Source organism: Lineus longissimus, chromosome 14 (assembly GCF_910592395.1).
Source record: "Lineus longissimus chromosome 14, tnLinLong1.2, whole genome shotgun sequence".
NCBI lineage: Eukaryota > Metazoa > Nemertea > Pilidiophora > Heteronemertea > Lineidae > Lineus > Lineus longissimus.
Window position 1 is genome coordinate 2,804,979 of NC_088321.1, and position 20,150 is coordinate 2,825,128.

The window sequence follows — 20,150 nt, forward strand, 5'->3', positions numbered from 1 at the left end:
TTATGTGCTCACCACAGCTTTCAATACTTGATCTGAAGAGGCGCGCTGAACCTGAAATGGCCTTATCAAGGAGCTGCTCACGGTGCTGGACGTCTAGCTTGCCTGTCGAGTAAGTGCCTTGCCCGAGACCTGGCTACATGTAGGAGGAGCACGCATTTTAAAGTTATAGTAGTGATAGTGCAATTGGTTCGAGCCATTTGGAGGCCGACATGTGAAGGCCTATCTGGGTACTCCTTCTTCTCCGTATAAAAAGGCGCATATTGCTGAATAAGGAACGAGGCATTGCCTCATCATCTCTATCGGACCAACTGATATACTTTTATATGCACGCATACAACACGCCACAGCTAGGTCCGAGTCTGTGGACAAATGGTTGGTTTAATTTGTCTCTTCGATATGGCTTCTTTGATATTGCATTAGATTTTCATTGCAATTCAATCTATTCAAGGTAGAGCCCATTTGAACCTGCCTGCGCCACGGGTACAATGCTAGTATATATATATATATATAACAACTAGAGGTCAATGTCCGACGGACTTTCATACCTAGTACTTGGAGACCCCCGGACTTTCACTCTAGCTGTTAGTATCCGGGGACAATTTCAACTGGGGACATCTTCCACTGGGACACCGGCATTGTGAACCTGTTGAAAACTATGACTTTGTCCATTTGATAACAATTCTCACCGCCTTGCACCACTGGAACTTGACGCAAGGACCCAACGCGCCGCGTAGCGACAAAATAGCGAAGCTGGCGAAACATTTATAACGGGTCACCGTGATCTCATTATGGACTTATAGCGCGATTATGTTATGGGGTTGGAACTATTTTGCTGTATATTGTCAAGAGGAAAGGAAAGTATGCGACCTATTTATGTAAAGTGATAATTAGAAGGTATATACTAATATAGTTCAGGAAATGTTAATACATGTAAATAATCATTCCTTATCGTCTTTTGAGAGCATTTTTAATTGTAAAAAGTATATGCCTACGTCACAGAGTCTCTGCAATGGTCATTTTTATCATAGTAGTCTCGCGCAGCCAGACCTTCTTCTCTTTAGTCTGACGCAAGCCAGACGTTCTTTGTATTAGACGTTTTCCACCACAATATATCTGGGCCGAAGAAACACTGCGCACGATTACCTCGAGCTGGAGCTAAGAATAGATTATGCTAATGAGCATACTTCCTCATTGAGTTTTCTCAGAATGGTGCATATCGCGCAAAGCTACTGAGTCTAGTACCATTAGGCCCCGCGAGGTGGCGCTGAGGCGGCTGCTGTAATCTAGAGAATGGTTGAGTCACTCTAAAAGCTACTTGGTCATAACAAATGACGGACCTAACCAAAATTGGTTACATTTTTGCATTGCTGCAATGAAAGACCTAATACTGAAACCACATGTCTGTTGACTGTGCTTTAAGAGAGACTGGTATCGTGCGTAATCTCTCTTAAAGCACAGTCAACTGTGAACATAATAGCAACACTCAAAATATGTACATCAAGCAATCTGATTCAGTGGAGGGACTACTGGGGACGGGTTTTGGCGACGTATTCCCTCTAAAAAATACCGCCATATTTAAAACGCACACGGTGATTGTGATGAGGTCGCGCAGCTGGCAGAGCGAATGGCCCAAAAAGTTTTCCTTAAAATGGTGTTACATTTCGTTTTGTGCGTTGTTTTCTGTTTATATTGAGATAAGATATTTACCGCATATATCATGTAGCTCAGTAAGTTGATAAATAATGTGTGCAGCTGATATTAAAGTTTGAATAGTCTTTTCGAAAAAGTTTTTCGAATCGAGCTCAAAAGATATAGTTTTTGGCGCCAATGACGTCACCAATGGCGGATTTGCACTGAAGTTCAAGCCGAGTCGATTATTAAGAGAATCGACTCAAAGTTCCGAGTGGACATGGTCACACAAACATATAGAATGAATCGTTTTCATCAAATTTTCATTAAATCATTTTTTTTCAAATACTCGGTGTCTTTTTCTGGCGAGTATAGTGGTTGTAGCTGCAATCCATGAATTTGACATGTTCAAATCATTTACAAGTAAAACTGATGGGGTATGCAATGAGTTTAAGGATTCGTACTTCTAAAACCGTGGAACTCCATAGGTCATGTGTACGGATTAAGGAATTTAAAGGTACGTCAAGGAGATTGAACGATCTGATTCAAATATCATCAACCTGATCATGTTTTGGCCTACTTACGTTTGATATCCCGATGGGCTATGTGCTTCTCATGGAGGAACTTAACGCCACAGAGTATCTGATGCGTGTAGTTTCTTAGGTTATCTTTAGGAAGAGGGTTTCCTTTTATCTTCCCCGCCAAAGATCCCTATCAAACAATCAATCAATCGTTAAGTTTATGGTAGTTGCTGAATTCATCCGCAACGTGTTTTGACATTTAGAAGATCATTATTTAGTAAAACACATCACACCAGGCTGACTATTGCGTTCAAATAAATGAGCTACCCAGACTCGTATGTCGGTTCGGGAATGTGGCACTGTTCAAAACGGACCAGAGACTGTCGACTATATATTGGGCACGCAACTAATTCCATTGTTTGCAATAATTGGATCTTACCCCGGTCATATATTCCATTCCAATGTAAAACTTGCCGGAATCCACATCAATATGCTCAAAGAAATATCGAATGATATTCGGATGGTTGAATCGACTGAGCTCCCGCATTATTTTCACCTCAACCAAAAAGGCTTCATCTTCCTGCAAAATGAAATTTGTTTATAATAATTAACTAACGATTTCTATCGCAGAAACATGCGACCATGACCACATATATGACAAAATTAAATTTCGTGAGCTCTCAGTTGCCATCATAAGTCAACCATTCCATCCGGGAACTACTTGATTAGCAATTAAGATTTGCTGCACCGTATACCCTGGTAGTACTCTTACAGGCGCAGCGGGTGGCAGAGCGTCGGTCTTATGATCAAGAGGTTGTGGGTTTGATTCCCGGCTGAGTCGCTACATAGAAACTTCCTACTGGTCAAGTTCGATTGAGCGCTTATATAGTGGCTTCTTTTTGAAACCCATAAGATTGCAAATGTAAACAATTTCATAATAGACATACAGTTCGCTAAATCCTTTTCCAATTTAAAATTATCAACTCTATAAATACGACAGTGGTGTGTAGTCAGCACTCCAGTAAAATGTTCAACTCACGACATATCGCGCAATGTTGTTCAAACGTGGTCAATGTGACATCGTGATGCAAAGGCTTTGTTCAATTCTGATATGAACGATGGTGCAAGGCTCGCCTGTGTTTCTTCCATTATTGTTTACATGAGTAAAAGCTCCAGCCTCGCCCCAAGACATTGCGCCTCCGCCAATTCCTGATGCAAGGTTGGATTGTAGCTACGTTTGACCGGAGCGATGGTCGACCACCCAAATATCGCGAGATCTCGCAGGGAGGCGCGTGGTTTTACCAGGCTGGAAAAGCTAATTTCGCCCCGGGAACTTGGTTGATTTTGTAAAATCATGTAAATATCTAATTTAATATACATGAATTTCTGCTTTTCTGGTTTATAAACTAAATATAAAAAATTCAAATCTATTGATGAAACATTGGGATCGAACCGAAAACCAGGGCCAATGTAGTGAAAACTGAGGTCAGTTGTTGTCGCAGTCAAAATACATTTAACTCCCTCTGGTGGACTACGATTGTCCCCATTGTATGGTACATGGATCGACTACGGGACACTTAACAGGAAAAAATTCAACTGAGTGCAAAACGTGCTTAACACAACAGATGATTATTTGTTTGATGCATTTGCATAAGAAATTGGGACAGTGTTTCTCCCATACCTAGATATATCTGTCAGGTGTGGGGAAATAAAGGTTTTAGTGTAGCAATAAGTTCCTACGGGGCTAAACAGGACAGTATGGGACAATACGGAGCAGGCTATAATATAACTGTTATTTTAACGGTAATGCGAGCTGCTAAACAATTTGTTATGAGACATGTATATGCCTCTTAGCGTGCTTTTATTTTCATGACTGACACTGCAAAGCCGCAATTAATCATAAAAAAGGATATTTTAACCTATCATGATCTCCATGAGTAGGGCAATACGGGATGCCTCCATCCCCTCCCCCCAAAAAAATATTTTTTGGTCAGAACACGAGGTATGAAGCCCTCAATTTTCAAATGAAATTAATGGAAAGTCACCCAACAGTTAAACAACTTGTAGAAGGCAGGTTCCTTGCACAGTCCACCCTTTACACGACCTACTAAGGTTGTCCCCGAGGATACCCCAAAGATTCCACCCAAGAGCTTTTTCCATACTTCTGGTTGTCTGCTTAACCCCTAAGAGGTTTTATTTTACCCTTCCTTGCATAATTAATCGGAAAAATAAATAAGTGTCATGAGAGTTGGTTCCGCGGATAGTTATGTGTATTTGTTATATAGGATACAATATGGAGATATTATCATTATTGACTAAAAATTATTCCAGGGTGAAAATATAACTAATACCGATCTATCACCACTTCTTTTCAAATCTCGAAAATAGTGAGAAATCTTCGTCACATGCCACCATACTCGTATGAAGCTAACTACATGGCCCCAGTAAACAATCTAGGGTTTAAAAACCATAATCAGCCTACCCTACCAAATCGAAGTAACAGTTACAGTTTTAGCAGGTTATCTATCAATCTGTCATAATAGCATTATGCTATAAACGCTCGGTCTCGCAAGGTTTCGGACACCCATCGATTTTCCTATCATGCTAAAATCGCCTCGAAAATGTTTGCATGTTTAAAGGCCATATATCAAGGTTTTTTGCCATTTTCTGCTGTAAGACGATTTCAAAAGTGTACCTAACACTTTATACAATACAGAAAACCAAATGCAATTAGCTCCATCCATTTTGAAGATATAGCCAATTATGTGTTTGACAACTTGATTACCTAATCAGGCTAGCAACTGGCTTATTAGAGCCAGGCGGCGGGTTCAGCAAAAGTTGTGATGTAGATCAGGTTATCTGTACATGTCATGCAATCATAAAAGCAGGAGGGCCTTAATTAATTATGCACACCTGGAAGTAATGTGTTTCATTCACTATGGTGTATTGTGTGGCTCCGAATTGTGTCAAGGATAGCACAAAGAACAATCGAATGACGGATGGGACCCATTTTTATAGCATGTTAGATGTAGCATAATTTGATGATTAGAACGTTTGATTGACCATTATCCCAGACACCAAATAGGCATCTACTTAAATCGAATGAGCAAAACGCTTTCAAACGCATAACAATAAATCGAATGAACTGTTTGATTTTTTCGAATGAATCAAAACGTGATCAAATCGACGTTACATAGAATCAAATCAAATCGCATTCGATTGTAACGATCGAATGCAGCTGGTGGAATCGAACGAATGCCAGAACAGCTAATCCCGCAATTCATTCGATTCATAATGTGCGACATTCGTTCGATTCGCCAAGGGTCATGTGCCATCTTGTGACGTCACTGCATCAGCCGCCTGGACGCGCGGAGATTGTTGATTACTTTCGATTCGCAGTATTTTAACCAGTCTTGCAAACTATCAATACTATTAATAAGGCTTCCAGAAACGAGTAAAAGTAGCGATAAAATGCATAGTTTCAAGATCATGGAGGCTGCCATCTTGTATATCACGTGACTATAAAAACTGCGCTGCCTGGATTGAGTCACGTGCCAGCATTAACCAATCGGAATCGAATAGAATTTACTGTGAAAATCGAATGAATGAGTGTACGAATCGAATGAACGCGCGGAGAAAAATCGAATGCATGTGTGCAAAATCGAATAAAAGTGTAGGAAAATCGAATGAAAGTATGAAAAAATCGAATAGACCTGTTCAGAAATCGAATGAACAGTTTAGAAAATCGAATGAAACCTGTTCAGAAATCGAATGAATGTGCGCAAGGATCGAATGAAGGTATGCAAAAATATCGAATGGACGTGTTCAAAATCGAATGAATGTGTGTCACTATCGAATGAATGTGCGCAATAAAGACGAGCGGCATGTTCGGTTAATTAACGAATGTCGTGGTTGACTTTATAGGATTAAAAATGTTACTTCGATTTCATCGAATGAATATGTCAGTGATCAAATGAATCTAGCTGCATTGAATTGAATGAATGTCCATGAAATAATCGAATTGTGTCTAATGAATCGAACAAATGTAATGAATTTCATGAGAAATCGAATGAATGTTGTGACAAATCGAACGAATGTTGTAAATAATCGAACGAATGCTGTGAAAAATCAAATTTTGCTACAAAAAACGTGCCATACATTTTCATGAATTTCCAAAGCCAGTTGAACGAGAGAGCTAACGTTGCACGGCATTATATCGTCACGTCAAGATGATTGTGCATAATACCGTCACTTTTAAATAGTAGTTCAGCGTCATGACATAACTGGCGATACAACACTGACGAGGCGAAACAATATTGTGCAACATTAGTCTGTTCAAAAATCATACATGTTATGCATCTGCAACCGTCTATCAATGTCTTCTTTGCTATATCGGCAGGTCTGCCATGCAAATTGATTAACCACAAATTCTAATCACTTTCGTCCGAATGATCACTCTCATTATGATCTAGTGATATTAATGGCTCGAACATGTACGGCTCAACGTTTAAATATCCTTCTGTATCGACCAAAACATCCTCAAATTCACTGCTCTCACTCTCTGAACTGTATGCGGAAGCCATCTTGCTTTGTTCTGACTGACCTGATCTACGTCATCAAAAAATCCCTAGCGGCCACATGTGGAACTAATCTAAAGTTGTGTGTGGTGGGAAATTCAAATAGTTTAAAATTGAAAATTGAAATAACTAAATAATGACTTTATTATTAGAATTTTTTTAATGTCTGGGATCTTGTTTTTTTAACCCTCAACATATTTCATGAGTATCAAGCATGTTTTCAAACCTTGATATATGGCCTTTAATGTTTGTAATATACTAGTAATAGATGAAACAAGGCCAGCCTGTTAGCAGAAAAAAAATCACGATTGAGCTGTATTATGTTCTCACCCTGGAGAATCAGCTCACTGTATAGCCGAGAATCTTATCTTGATATTTAGTTCTGGTTCTGGTTGGTTAATTCGCAGTCCTCCAGAGGGGAATTTAATTTAAGAATGGCTATATCACATTATAAAGAGAAAACAGCCAACAAGTTCGCTCCTTGGTAAATTCACTAAAATAATTCACCTGCCTGTGTCGAACTGGTAGCATGGACAGTAAGACATGCAATTATTTTGAAGTAAATAATTCGGCGAGATACTCGGTGATGCGCGCATAAAATCAAAGCACATTTGAATATGTTCGCAATATCCACAGGACCAACAGGTGGAGCATTTTTCGCTTCATGTGATGCAAATCATACTTGGAGAGCGTGATTACCAGATGGACACAATTATATTTCGTTGAAAAAATCCAACAACACAGTTTTTGAAGATTTACTGAGTAACCTTTTCCTCTCCCAGGCCAGGCCAGCTCAGCTAGCTGGAAAGCTTGCCTGATTCTCGGCCATCTGGCAAGTCTTCACATCGGTGCGCCGTTTTCGACCCATGCATTCAGTGACGGATTGATATATGTTTCTGAGATGCATGACCCTCATACCTCGACGCAAGGACCCAACGCGCCGCATAGCGGCAAAATAGCAAAGATGGCGAAAATTTTATAACGGGTCACCGTGATCTCATTATGGACTTATAGCGCGATTATGGGGTTGTAACTATTTTGCTCTCTAGTGTCACGAGGAAAGAAAAGCACGCGACTTAACGCCGACCTATTTGTGTAAAGTGATAATTAGATGGTATATAGTTCAGGAAATGTTGATTAATAATCATTCCATATCTTCTTTTGAGAGCATTTTTAATTGTAAAAAATATATGCCTACGTCACAGAGTGTTTGAAATGGTCATTTTTATCACAGTAGTCTCGTGCAGCCAGAAGTTCTTTACTTATAAGTCTGGCGCATGCCAGACTTTCTTTGTACGAGACGTTTTCAAGCACGATGTATGTGGGCAGAAGCAACACTGCGCAAGATTACCTCGAGCAGGGGCTAATAATAGATTATGCTAATCAGCATACCTTCCTCATTGAGTTTTCCAAGAATGGTCCATATCGCCCGAAGCTCGGGACGGCATGGTTGTCTGTTGACTGTGCTTTAAGAGAGACTGGCACAGTCAACAGACACCCCTATACCCCCTCACACTTAGAAACCACAAACGCCCACCCCTTCCTGCTACCTTAATACCTCTGGATCATGATCAGATAATAAAAAAGCTAAGATTGTCTGTTTCTGGACATTTTATCACAAGAACATAGCACTTACACGTGAATGTATAAAGTTATTGACTGGTTTCGTTTCAGACTGTTTTCTCTCATTTTTTGGGAAAAGGCTAAACACCTTAATTTATATTCTTTTTTTAAGGAATGACCATTTTAGAGGTAACACCGGCATTAATGAAATCTGCAAAACGACATTGTATTTTTGTCATGTCAGTCTAAAATAAGCCTTAAACTAATCACAATATCTTTAAGATCTTGAATCTCCTCGGTTTGTTCCATTGTACATGTTGAATTGGATGCAGCCAGTATTTCCTTGGCCGTTTCGGCTGAACATGGCCAACATTTCTCAATCGTCTTTTTTTTCTAAGTTTCGATCTTGCCCATGGCTCGCTGTTCTCTCGACTCGGCTTGTTAAAACTAACATTGTCAGTGTATTTTTATTTCAGTTACAATTCTGCCAAAGTTACAGGGAAGCAAGGTGAACTCGTGGTCATGGTCGTTGGTCCATGCATCGCATTTATCAGTGAAAAGCTACTCATAATAAAATGTCTATGCCATAACGCGAGCCTTTTCTGAATCGTATTTAGTTCTAAACTACCTAGCTTTTCTATTGGGAGAAACAATGACCATGGCAGACGAGTTATGTGTGCAAACCTCCAAAGTTCAACTCAAAGGGTCTAGCTTGCCTCACCAAAACTGTTTTGTAAATTTGTTATTAAAAACATTGCAACGATTCAGTAGCACATTAAAGAAGAGGCTTCCAGGATGTTCATGAAGTGGAAGAAAGCTACAAGCGACTTTACTCAAAGTATGTCAATACAAAGTGAAATGTAGAGGTCAATTCTAAATACGAATGTATGTTTCTCTTTTTAACGACAGAATACACTTGCACTCACACTTAATCCTAATCGCACTATGGCTCAAAGTGATTATCTGACTTTGAACTAACCTTGGTTGTTGCATTTGGTTGGAATTTTATTTCCTTGACCGCGATCTGTTCATCGGTAATGGTTTGTTGGTACAAGTGAACTGTGCCGAAACCACCTCTACCGAGGACACAGTTATTTCTCTTTTGATAATCCAAAAAGCTTCGCTTCTCCTTTGTGTCTGTAATAAATATCATAAAAGTCATGTCAAGTTTAAAAAAATCAAAGCAGCAGCATATTTTAAAATTTCGCCATACGTCAAATATTCATGAACGGAATTCATCATTGGTCAATCAAAGCACAAATAAAAAAAAATTCAAATCATTTAAAATTCATTTCATGTTTATCAAGTGAAGTCTATGTGACACGGAAATGGACCTCCATGGTAATGCCATCAAAGGGTTTCAAAATCGATGCGTGCTGGACTGAATACCTCATGTAAGCAATCTACTCTTCAACGACAGAGGCGCGACATTTTTTTTCCGAAACGACACATCCTTGGTCCAAGCATAATTTCCATTTGGACTAATAACGATTTCTACCAAAAAGTTAACAAAGAATGTAGAGAGACTGCATAAAAAATGTGCGTAAGGCGAGATTCGATCCAGTGATCTATGGGATGCTAAACAAACTGCTCTACCCACTGCGGCAGCTGCCAACCATAGAAAATTTGTCCATACTATAGCAGTACACAGATCCTTATTCTGAGTCAATTTACGAAACGATTATACGCGCGGCATCCTCTTTATAGTAGAAGTGCTAGAGGAACTACAAATATAGTGATAACAATTGCAATGGATGTGTCGTTTGGAAAAAAAGCGCGACCGGGGCACAGCACTGGGTATTGCCTGCAATACATTATACAGTAGAACCTCTCTATTAAAGACACCCTCGGGACTAACAAGTGCTGTCCTTAATAGAGAGGTTCCCTGATTAGAGAGGTCAAATTGAATGGAAACACCAAATTTGGGACCAAAAGTAGTGTCCTTAATAGAGAGGGTGTCCTTAATAGAGAGGTGGCCACTACGGGAGGTTCTACTTTAGTTAACACGTCAAACCAGCCGACGTTTTATCCCTGCTACAGTAACCCTCCAAAAAAATTGTAAAAACAAGTTCGAAAAAACGATAAAACTAAACTTCTTCACTATTGCTGTTTGTGTTGATGAGATCGACACTCCTTAATTATAAACAAGTGAATGAAAACAAACCTACTGCCCGTAGGAGGAGTTTGTCTCTTTTTGGGATTCACCTACCGTATGCGTCCAAAATGGCATCTGCTGTTTCGTTTATTTCATCTATCATGTGGCTGTCATCAAATATATCACTAAAGTATATCAGCAACATACTTAGGCAATCGTAATCGGCGATCTCTATTGTACCACTTCTGAAAAGGAAATAAAAGTACTTGTAATGTGAAAACAGATGCAGGTATTGTCAGATGTCACCGCTATTAAAACCATGCATGCGCAGGTCACCTTATTATTTGCTCTTGGACACAACAAGAATAGGTTCACATAGTGTACACTGCCAGGAATTATGGAACTATGCAGGAGCAGAGGGTACCTGGATGAGTCATCACTCCAACTTTGGAGTTTAAAAAAATTGAAGGTATTTGTAATTCATATTTTGCGCGATAATTGCCAGGATTAATTGATGCGCTTTTTGACAACATGCAAGATCAAATGGGGGAAATGTTGACCTCGCCTCTCCAGTGTAAAAATGACTATAAAATGATGACTATTGAAATGATGGCTTTGACTGCATGTCCCTGGTTCAATTTTTGTCAAACCATACGATGTCCAAGAAAACTTAAATAGCTATTTTCTTACATTTATCTCGTGCTTTTAGCCTACCTCTTTAAGATATTCCAAAGGTCAGTGATCGTTCTAGTAGTTTTTGTCTCCGGCCCAATCACGCTAGTGAGCGCCTTATCAAAATCTAGCTTTTGATATTGGTCGTCATCAATGGAAGCACTAAGGTAGATACAAAGGGCTTCGTCCTTCTTTGTCTCTTCATCCTATACATGTAGTAGAGAGGCGAAACTAAAAAATTGGCCTGGGTCTAAGGTTTATCAAAATAATCCATGCAAGAGACAAGCATCCAGCGCAGTAGACAGGGAGGGAATGGGGCCCCACACCTGGCTAGGGTGGATGCCAAGTGGATTCAATTTGGTTGCCTTTTCTCCCTTTTACGTTCATGTAAGACTAAGTATGTACATGATATATAGGTGCCGGTTGAATAAGTCCCTGTTATACGGAAAAAGTTGGTGTCGTGGCGAAATTGAGGCTCAAGGTTGGAGGCGAAAACGAGGCTCATGGATGGCGGTCATACAATTTTAGAGCTCCGGGTTTATGAGTATTCTATGATGCAAATACGGACAACAAGTACAAGAACGTAACGTGATCGAGGTGAAGAAACTAGTTGGAGTGAAGATTTTAGTAAACCGTTGAAGCAGTTTGAGAAGTGGAAATTCCTTTTGACAAGCCAGAGAAGTTCAGAATTGAGCCCCTTCCAAGTTAGCCACGCGGTTGTGTTGCATGGCTGCAGTGAATGCACGCCGGTCCGTGCACTGCACTGGTGAACCTGTTGCACTTAGACTTTGTGCATACCAACCGATGAAGTTGGAGTGGTCTGCCGGAGAAATGAGTTCCGGGTCAGTAGCATAGTTTTCACTCTGTTTGTACAGCTTGCCGGCCGGGGTAGCACAGTTTATTTTTCACCCTAACCAACCGCACCTTATTTTGTTGGGTGGTGCTGTGCTCGTGTAGCATTTTAAGTGTCATTCTAGCATTAGTCGAGTATTCAGTTTAAGTTAAAGCCAAAAATAATTAGTTTTGAATTTAATGTTCTCATTAGCTTACCAGTTACGAGCCGTTTTAAAATTTGAAATGTTAATCTTGTTTCTCGTTGGCTCACCAGTTAAATGTTTAGCTGAACGTCTTCTTGAATCGAATAGTCGGTCTTTTTGTTCAAGGTTAAATAAAACGAAAGGTAAAACATCGAGTTATGCAAATATTGTAGACGGTAAGACAGACAAGGGTAATATTGCTGATATATTTGCTGAGAAATACAACACATTATTAACGAGTGTATCATATCGTGAGTAGGATATGACGGCCCTCCTCGATGACATCGAATCGCAAATAGTTAATTAACACCATCATGTCCCGTGTGGACATGATGATCATGTGGTCACTGTAGGTGAAATCCATAAGGCAATTGGACTACTTAACAAGGGTAAACATAGAGGTAACCATAAGATCTATACGGACCATTTAATTCATAGTAGTGACAAGTTCAAAGAATGTCTAGCGAAAGTATTCACAGCTATGTTAACCCATGCATATGTACCTCAGGGTTTAAAGAATCGACCAAATTTCCTGTTCCGAAAGATAAAAAGAAAATCGCTGAAAGACTCTGACAATAATAGAGGGATTACTCTCAGCAGTATTGTAGGAAGGTGTTAGATCACATTTTTATGTCAAAAAACGAAAATATTTTCTCATCTTGTGACTTACAATTCGGGTTTAAGAAGTAAATGTCCACTACTCAATGCACTTTTGTCATTAAGGAGACGATTTAATACTATAGAAACAAAGGGACTGGTGTTTATTCCATGTTTTTAGATGCTAGTAAGGCATTTGACAGAGTGAATTATATTAAATTATTCAAGTTATTACTGAAAAAAGGTTGTTGTCCGATCGTAGCTAGGTTCCTTGCTATCATGTATACAGACCAAAGAGTTAATGTAACATGGAACGGTCACAGAAGTAGAAATTTTGGAGTGCGAAATGGTATTAAGAAGGGGGGCGTCCTTTCTCCAATACTTTTTTGTATTTACACTGACGAATTATTATCAAGGCTAAAATATTCCGGTTACGGTTGCTATATAGGAAATCTGTTCATGGGAGTACTTGCATACGTCGATGATGTAGTCATATTGTCCCCGACTAGGCATGGGATGCGTAAGCTCTTACAGATATGTTCGGCATTCTCAGTTGAATGTCAGGTCATTTTTAATCCCACAAAAAGTCAACTTGTGTATCCCCCCCCCCATTTGTATGGGCGGATCAAGTGATTAAAATGTAATACTATGGGCCACTCATCTTGGTCACATTATTGGTGAAGATGATGACGTCAGAAACCTTGTTAATGCTGTTAATATATTATATTTGTGAGTAAATATTTTGGTTGCTCAATTTGGTCATTGCTATTCAGCAACAGAATATAAGTTATTCAAGTCTTTCGCAATGGCACAATATGGATGTGTCATCTGGAACTTTACCCCTGGAAAAATAGAAAGATTCTGCGTTGCCTGGCGGAAATGTGTAAGAAAATTATTTAACATTCCTTATATGACACACTCTAATTTGCTCCGAAATATTTGTGAAGACTTGCCCCCAAGACCTACAACATCATGTACGCTTTTTAAAATGTATTTTTAGCTCGAGCTTGTCAAATAAGCTGCTCAGTGGCGTTCGTCTGTCCGTCCGTCGGTCCGGACGTCCGTCCGTTAAACCCATGGTGCACATTTTGTAACCATAAGACCTAGAGACTTCAATTTTGCATTTCTGGATACTTCTGGTCAAACTCTACTTTCAAAACATAATCTGTCGCCATTCGACCTACTTCCTGCGAGTGAGAGCGCATGAAGGAAACTGGCCTATATCGGCCTAAGAGCAGCAGAATTAGTGGAAATATGCTCTAATATTAAGATAAAATTCTTGAAAAACTATTTTATTGAGAAAAAGTTCAAAATTTTAAAAGGAGAGGGCGCTACCTGCCTTTTAATTATTTCTGCTGATTCAAATTCCCGCCCGATGACGTCAGCCATCAATGAAGTCTCCTATTTGCCAGTTCTCAAAACATGGCAGCTACACAACAAAGCAGCAGTAGCTCCAGGAATAAATCACTGTTCACTTCAGCTTCGTAATCGATTGTACCCCCACTTTATTGTGTGGTGTTCCTATTCAATCAACGATGTAAGGCCTTATAATGTTGGTTTTAATTGAGAAGGTGCATTATAAGCGGCCTGCGAAATACCGACAAAATGGCGGCATGTTGTTTACGCCATGTGCAATAATCTTGGAGCTCAATGAGTACTCAGCTCGATGACGATGGCCCGCTACGCCTACGGGCTGGTACTACGGTCGTACCGTGGGAAGGAACCCAATTTTCTGCTTAAAAAGTAGTCTGGTAGGCGATATTATCACTAGTTCGTTTCAGTGGTAGTCATAAGGTCTTTAGGGACTACTTTCAGAAATTAGTTCTTGAAAATTTGGCCACATTTCTGTGAAAACGATATCGGAAGTGCATGCTCTGCTCGCGATGACATCGCCGATGTATTTTGAAGTGGAGAATTCCCACAGTATGTGCAGTGAATCGGCATGATTCTGTTCGCCTATTAAGTTTTAGTTCTACAATTCTTTCATGAGTAAAAAGTAGACATTCTAAGCAATACAATAATGTCACTCCGATAAAAATTGATTGGAAATTGAGGGAGTACGGCATTCTGTTCGGCAACTGGCAGCGCTGAAAAAAATACATTGCATACTGTACAATACCAAATGGCACATTTTAAAAAGCGCTCATTGGACAACGTAGGGAATCACCAGAAATGACGTCATCGCTGGTCTAAATAGAAAACTACGGTGGCGCAGTAGAGCGCAAGAAAAGGTTTAGCATTAACTTCGTCATGCAAGCTTCAGCAACAAAACGATTTCTCATGAATGATTTACTTGATCATCATCAGCTTGTTTTCCCCTGATAGATAAAAAAATGATTTACAATTTCCATCAAAGTTTTCTATTTTGTGTACAGTCACATGTTATTTAACTGGCAAGGAGCCAAGCAGTTTTGAATATTTGCGGGAAAATACTTCGTACTTGTAAACGAGGCTATGACAATGAGTATGCTCATTCAGGGCATTAACTTCATGTTACGGTAAATATTTTCATACGATGATTTCACCCGAATTATGATCAGGATTGAGGAATGAACAGTGGCATAATTATGTCAACCAAAAACATTGGTACCGTAGTGAACGCAAAAGGATATCAAATACCATGGAGCATGCCATTTTCATGCATAATGAACTAAACACCGGGAAGATATTAATGATATTAACTCAGCTGAGCGCCAGGCCCTTGGACCTCTTGTTGTTATAGCAAGGAGCACTAATCCTTTGCTAAGAATGAGCGGTAAGCTTGCCTTTAGCGGAAGCAACTCACATGTGGCCAAAAACATCAATGCCGTGTGTGCAAAGGCAGGCACCCCTTAATATGATATCATGAACATATATTTAAACAAACATGATTTTCTTAGACACGCAAATGTCAATCTGACTGACACAGCCAATGTCATCAAGGACATGATCAGCCTACGTGACCACAGAGACCACGCATTTTTGATAACGACGAAATTAATTATATGAGGAGGTTTCCAGCTACCGTTTTATGGAGTTTTCTAGCAGCAGAAACTTCAAGAACCGTCAAGTCGAGTTGGAGCAGGTAAAGTAGTTTAGTTATTTAGTACCTTTACCAGGTCCAAAAAAAACAGCGATTAATATTTTTCTTAGCAAGAAATTATAAGAAAAAAATTGCCAAGAAAGTAATTACTTTTAAAAATCTCACAAGATCTTACAATGATTAATATTGGTAAGAAATTAATTGGTAAGAAATTAACAAGAATATAATGGACGCTAGTTTTCTATTCTATTCTATCTAAGAGGAAGTCAAGGCTGCAATCATTGCTCTTCAAAACAATCGTGCTGCCGGCCCAGGCGGTATTAACAGCGAGCTATCCAAACACTCGAAGAACATCGTCTCCCACCCACTGGCCAAGACCATCAATTCATTCTTTGAACACCACATTTCAATCGCGACACTAGGAGAAGGTACACTTATCTCACTGCCCAAGCCAAAAAAGCCCCCCCCCCGGACCACCAGCTGACCAGCCAATTGCCCTAATAAACAGCATACGTAAGATCATGTCCATCATCACAGACGCTGCGTCGCATCAGAGACAAGGTCGACTGCTTAATCACCGGACCCTACTAGAGTGGTTTCAAAAGAGGCAGGAGCTGCGTAGACATCGTATGGGCCCAACGCATACTGACATCAGTGGTGATGACAAGGACACGGGACTTCCATAAGATGGGCATCGACATGTCACGATCTATCGACACCATCAGACGAAAACGCGTCCTAGATGTCCTGGTACTAACAGGCTGCAACGATGACGAACTGGGACTTGCGTGATCACTACTAGCAGGGACAAAGCTCAGGGTACGGGTACCGTGCTGTTTGACTCATTCGAGACCACAATTGGCTCCCCTCAAGGCGTCAGCCTATCACCTGTCCTTTTCACCTGCTACCTTGCTGCTGCTGCTCTCTCATCCGAGAAAATTTCACCAGACCTAACCCTCCGGTCTCCATTCTGGGTATGCCACTCGAAATGGAGATTGCAGATGATGTTGACTTCCTGGACAAAGAAAAGGAACCCCTGCACCAACTCAAGTCAGTAGCAGCAGAGAGACTGAAATACAACAACCTGTTCATGATCGAGACAAAGACGGAGTTCAGCCATGTATACCTTGCAGAACCCACTGAACAAGATCCACACGGGAAGATTCTCCGCGACAATGAGAGCTGGCGCAGGAACAAGACCCTGGGCTCCTTACTGTGTGGCACAGCAAAAACCACATCCCGCTGCATACATGGCTTCACTGCATTCCATACCCTGCGGAAACTGTGGAACAGACGAACTAAGATCCCACTGAAGACAAGACTCCACCTCTACAAAGCCAATTGCGTATCCATCATACTCTACAAATGCAATAGCTGGGGCCGTATAAATACCTAAAGCCATGCTAGATACGCTGGATGCTTGCCACCGCAGACACATGTCACTGCTGGCCGAAAAGCATCATCAGCACCAAGGCACTGTACGAACTGAATCTCTCTCTGCCAAGGTTGCAAAACAAAGATGGTCGATGCTGTGCCATGTTCTTCCCATGGATCCCGACACACCTGCCCAAAGGGCACTTGACTTTGCTGTCACAGGTTCAAAGACCTATAAACTCTGCCAAGGACCACATTGCACAAACCTACTGCGTACCACACGCACAGACCTGAAACAAGCCGGACTGGGCCAACGGCGCACTGCGAGTATATCGAGAATATCTCTTCGGGATAAAGAAAGATGAATGGTATTGAAGTTATTTTCAAGTAAAGGCATTTTTTTAGTATTGACAGAAATACATTTAATCGCCAAAAACAGTAGAAACGACATATTTAAAAGTTGTGTTGTGGGAATCGAACCTGGGCAATATGTTTAACAGGCCAATGCCGTATCTATTAAGCCATGAAGAGTTCTTGTTTGTGAATTGGCCTATTATAGGCCTGGTGCATTATGCATTATGCATGAGCAATGTGCGGTTTAAATATCCATGCACATGCTCTTGACCAGTGTAGGGATTCGGACAGTATCACCAAATCACTGTCCCTATGGTTACCGAAGCGGCCAGCAGACGACACAAAATAAATTGAAAGCACATGCAGATTCAACTGCAAATATTTCCTGTCCTATGGCACTCGACAAGATTTGCTGATTGGTATTTCTAGATGATAGATTAAACACACCTGCCAATAGGTTTTTATTGATGAAGCTGTCCAGAATAAGAAGAAAACCGGTGTTTTTGTAGCTCTATGCCAAATTAATTGCGGTTGAATCCGCATCTGCTTCCAATTTATTTGGTGTCGTCTGCTAGCCGCTTCGGTAACTGTAGCGGACAGTGATTTGCTGACACTGTCCGAATCCCCACACTGACTACACAATGAGTTAGCCTGATTAGGAAGGTTTTAACGTCAGTGTTTGATATGTTCATTTCTTTTTTATTTAAATGGAAATATTAAAAGACAAGTCAAAGGTCGGGGATACTTGTACTTAGTCGTTATTTTCCTCTTGATAAGTTTCGTACAAGGCTGAAGTTATGCAAAAACATATTCAAGTTTGGAGCAAATAACATAATATTTCAAATTTTGAATATCAAATGGCACCTGACTGGTCATTCTCCCAGGTCCTTCACTCAGACTCACAGTTTTTGTCCCCGTGAAGTAGAGTTAAAACACAGTAGGCCTATAACTAGTAATTATCATAGCAAAAGATGTGTGTCCCCCTCCCGGGAAGGTTAGGGTAAGGGTTAGGACTGGGGGTAGGGTTAGCACTGTGTATATATTAACAGCATATGTGTATCTATTAGACAAAGAAAATCGATTAAGGGAGCTAACCTAGTGATGGGTAAAGCGTTTGCCTACCACGCCGTAGATCACTGGCTCGAATCCCACCCTGGGCGACATATTTTTTTTAAAGCTGTTCTTTCTACTTTGTATATTTTCTGCTAGAAAATGCAAGTCCTGAGATTTGTGACGTCATTGTAGCAACCATCCTGTAGAAAAAAACCTCCCGCTAGCTAGATCCACGCTAGGTAAAGCAAGCATGTACATTGTACATACTTATAAAAAAAACTGGCACACTAGAACCGTGTCAAATACATACAGACTGAACTAAAAAGCTAAACCTGATAGATAGCATTACAAATACAACAAATCGAGAATCATCACCCCGCTGGAGAATCAATTCCATGATTGCCAAGAATCTGGCAGGCCTTCAATTCCCGCTTGATGAGCTAAGATAACGTTATTTAGTAAGGCAGGAGAATTGTGTTGTTGGATTCCTCCAGCGAAATAGTGTTGTGTTCATCTGGTAATAAGATTTATTTTCAAGGATGACTTGCATCACACTGAAAGGAAAAAGTTGTCCTTGGAATTTGCGCGTGTGTGGCTTGACATATCAAATTAGGATTGTTGAATCAATAATCTTTGCGTTTATTGCACTCTCGAGATTTAAAATAGAAAAACGAATTTTTACATGCACCGTGACTCGCTAAAGTCCCCGACGTCCGACAGAGGGCACCACGGAGTCACGGCGTTTTTCTAGATATCCGTAGAAGTATTGCATGACCATTTCAAAAATCTAAATCAGGCTCCGCCAGATCATGCAGTCGATGGAAACATCAACATAGAACTCGGGAATGAAAATGAAATCTTGAACAAGCCATTTACTATTGAGGAAATCAGAAAAGCTATTAAGAAGCTTAAAAATGGTAAAGCTCAGGGCCTTGATTACATTTCAAACGAGCACATCAAAGCCTCGGAGGGTAATATGATTGGAATTTTTTGTAAACTTTTCAACCTGGTCCTAAAAACTGGTGTTATTCCCTCAGCTTGGACTGTTGGTGTTATACAAGGGCTATATAAAAACAAAGGTGACAAACAGGACCCTGGCAACTATAGGGGTATTACTATTTTAAGTTGTCTGGGAAAGTTGTTTACTGCTGTAATCAACAACCGTCTTGGTGAATTTGCCGAATCAATTGACCTCATAAATAAAGAGAAAGCAGGTTTTAGACCAGGTTATTTTACAATTGATCATATGTTTGCTCTAAATTGTCTGCTAGACATCTATCTGTCAAAAGGTATGAAGATTTACTGTGGTTTTATCGACTATGCTAAAGCGTTTGACAAAGTTTGGAGAGCTGGCCTATGGGAGAAAGTGTTGAGTTCCGATATTAAGGGTCGAATTATCAGAGTAATAATGAATCTATATGAAAATGCAAAATCATGTGTCAAAGGTCCAACTGGTTTGACTGAAAACTTTGATTGTAATATTGGTGTTCGTCAAGGTGAAAATTTATCACCTTTTCTATTTGCAATCTACCTCAATGACCTGTCTTCCTTTTTTGAAGAAAATGGAGCTGAAGGCATGAGACATTTGCATCATTATAGCACATGTGAGTTTGTCAGAAATCTAGGTTACAGGATTAAACTATATGTTCTTTTGTA

The 20,150-nt window shown here is 40.1% G+C and overlaps 2 protein-coding genes across 7 annotated transcripts in view; one reads left to right on the forward strand and one right to left on the reverse strand.

Annotated features, from left to right (window-relative positions):
• LOC135498884 (uncharacterized) overlaps positions 1-20,150 on the forward strand; it is a 500,658-nt gene that overhangs the window by 450,164 nt on the left and 30,344 nt on the right. The window lies entirely within an intron of this gene.
• LOC135498885 (uncharacterized) overlaps positions 1-20,150 on the reverse strand; it is a 43,456-nt gene that overhangs the window by 21,004 nt on the left and 2,302 nt on the right. Inside the window, exons 3-7 of one of the 2 annotated variants that reach the window (XM_064789401.1) lie at positions 11,100-11,263; positions 10,500-10,627; positions 9,270-9,427; positions 2,590-2,730; positions 2,214-2,340 (exon numbers count right to left, since the gene is read on the reverse strand). In XM_064789401.1, the coding sequence (XP_064645471.1) occupies positions 2,214-2,340; positions 2,590-2,730; positions 9,270-9,427; positions 10,500-10,590 (517 nt within the window). In that variant the 5' untranslated portion in view covers positions 10,591-10,627; positions 11,100-11,263. Of the gene's footprint in view, positions 1-2,213; positions 2,341-2,589; positions 2,731-9,269; positions 9,428-10,499; positions 10,631-11,099; positions 11,264-20,150 lie in introns of both variants that reach the window. The other variant, XM_064789400.1, reaches the window with a different exon arrangement.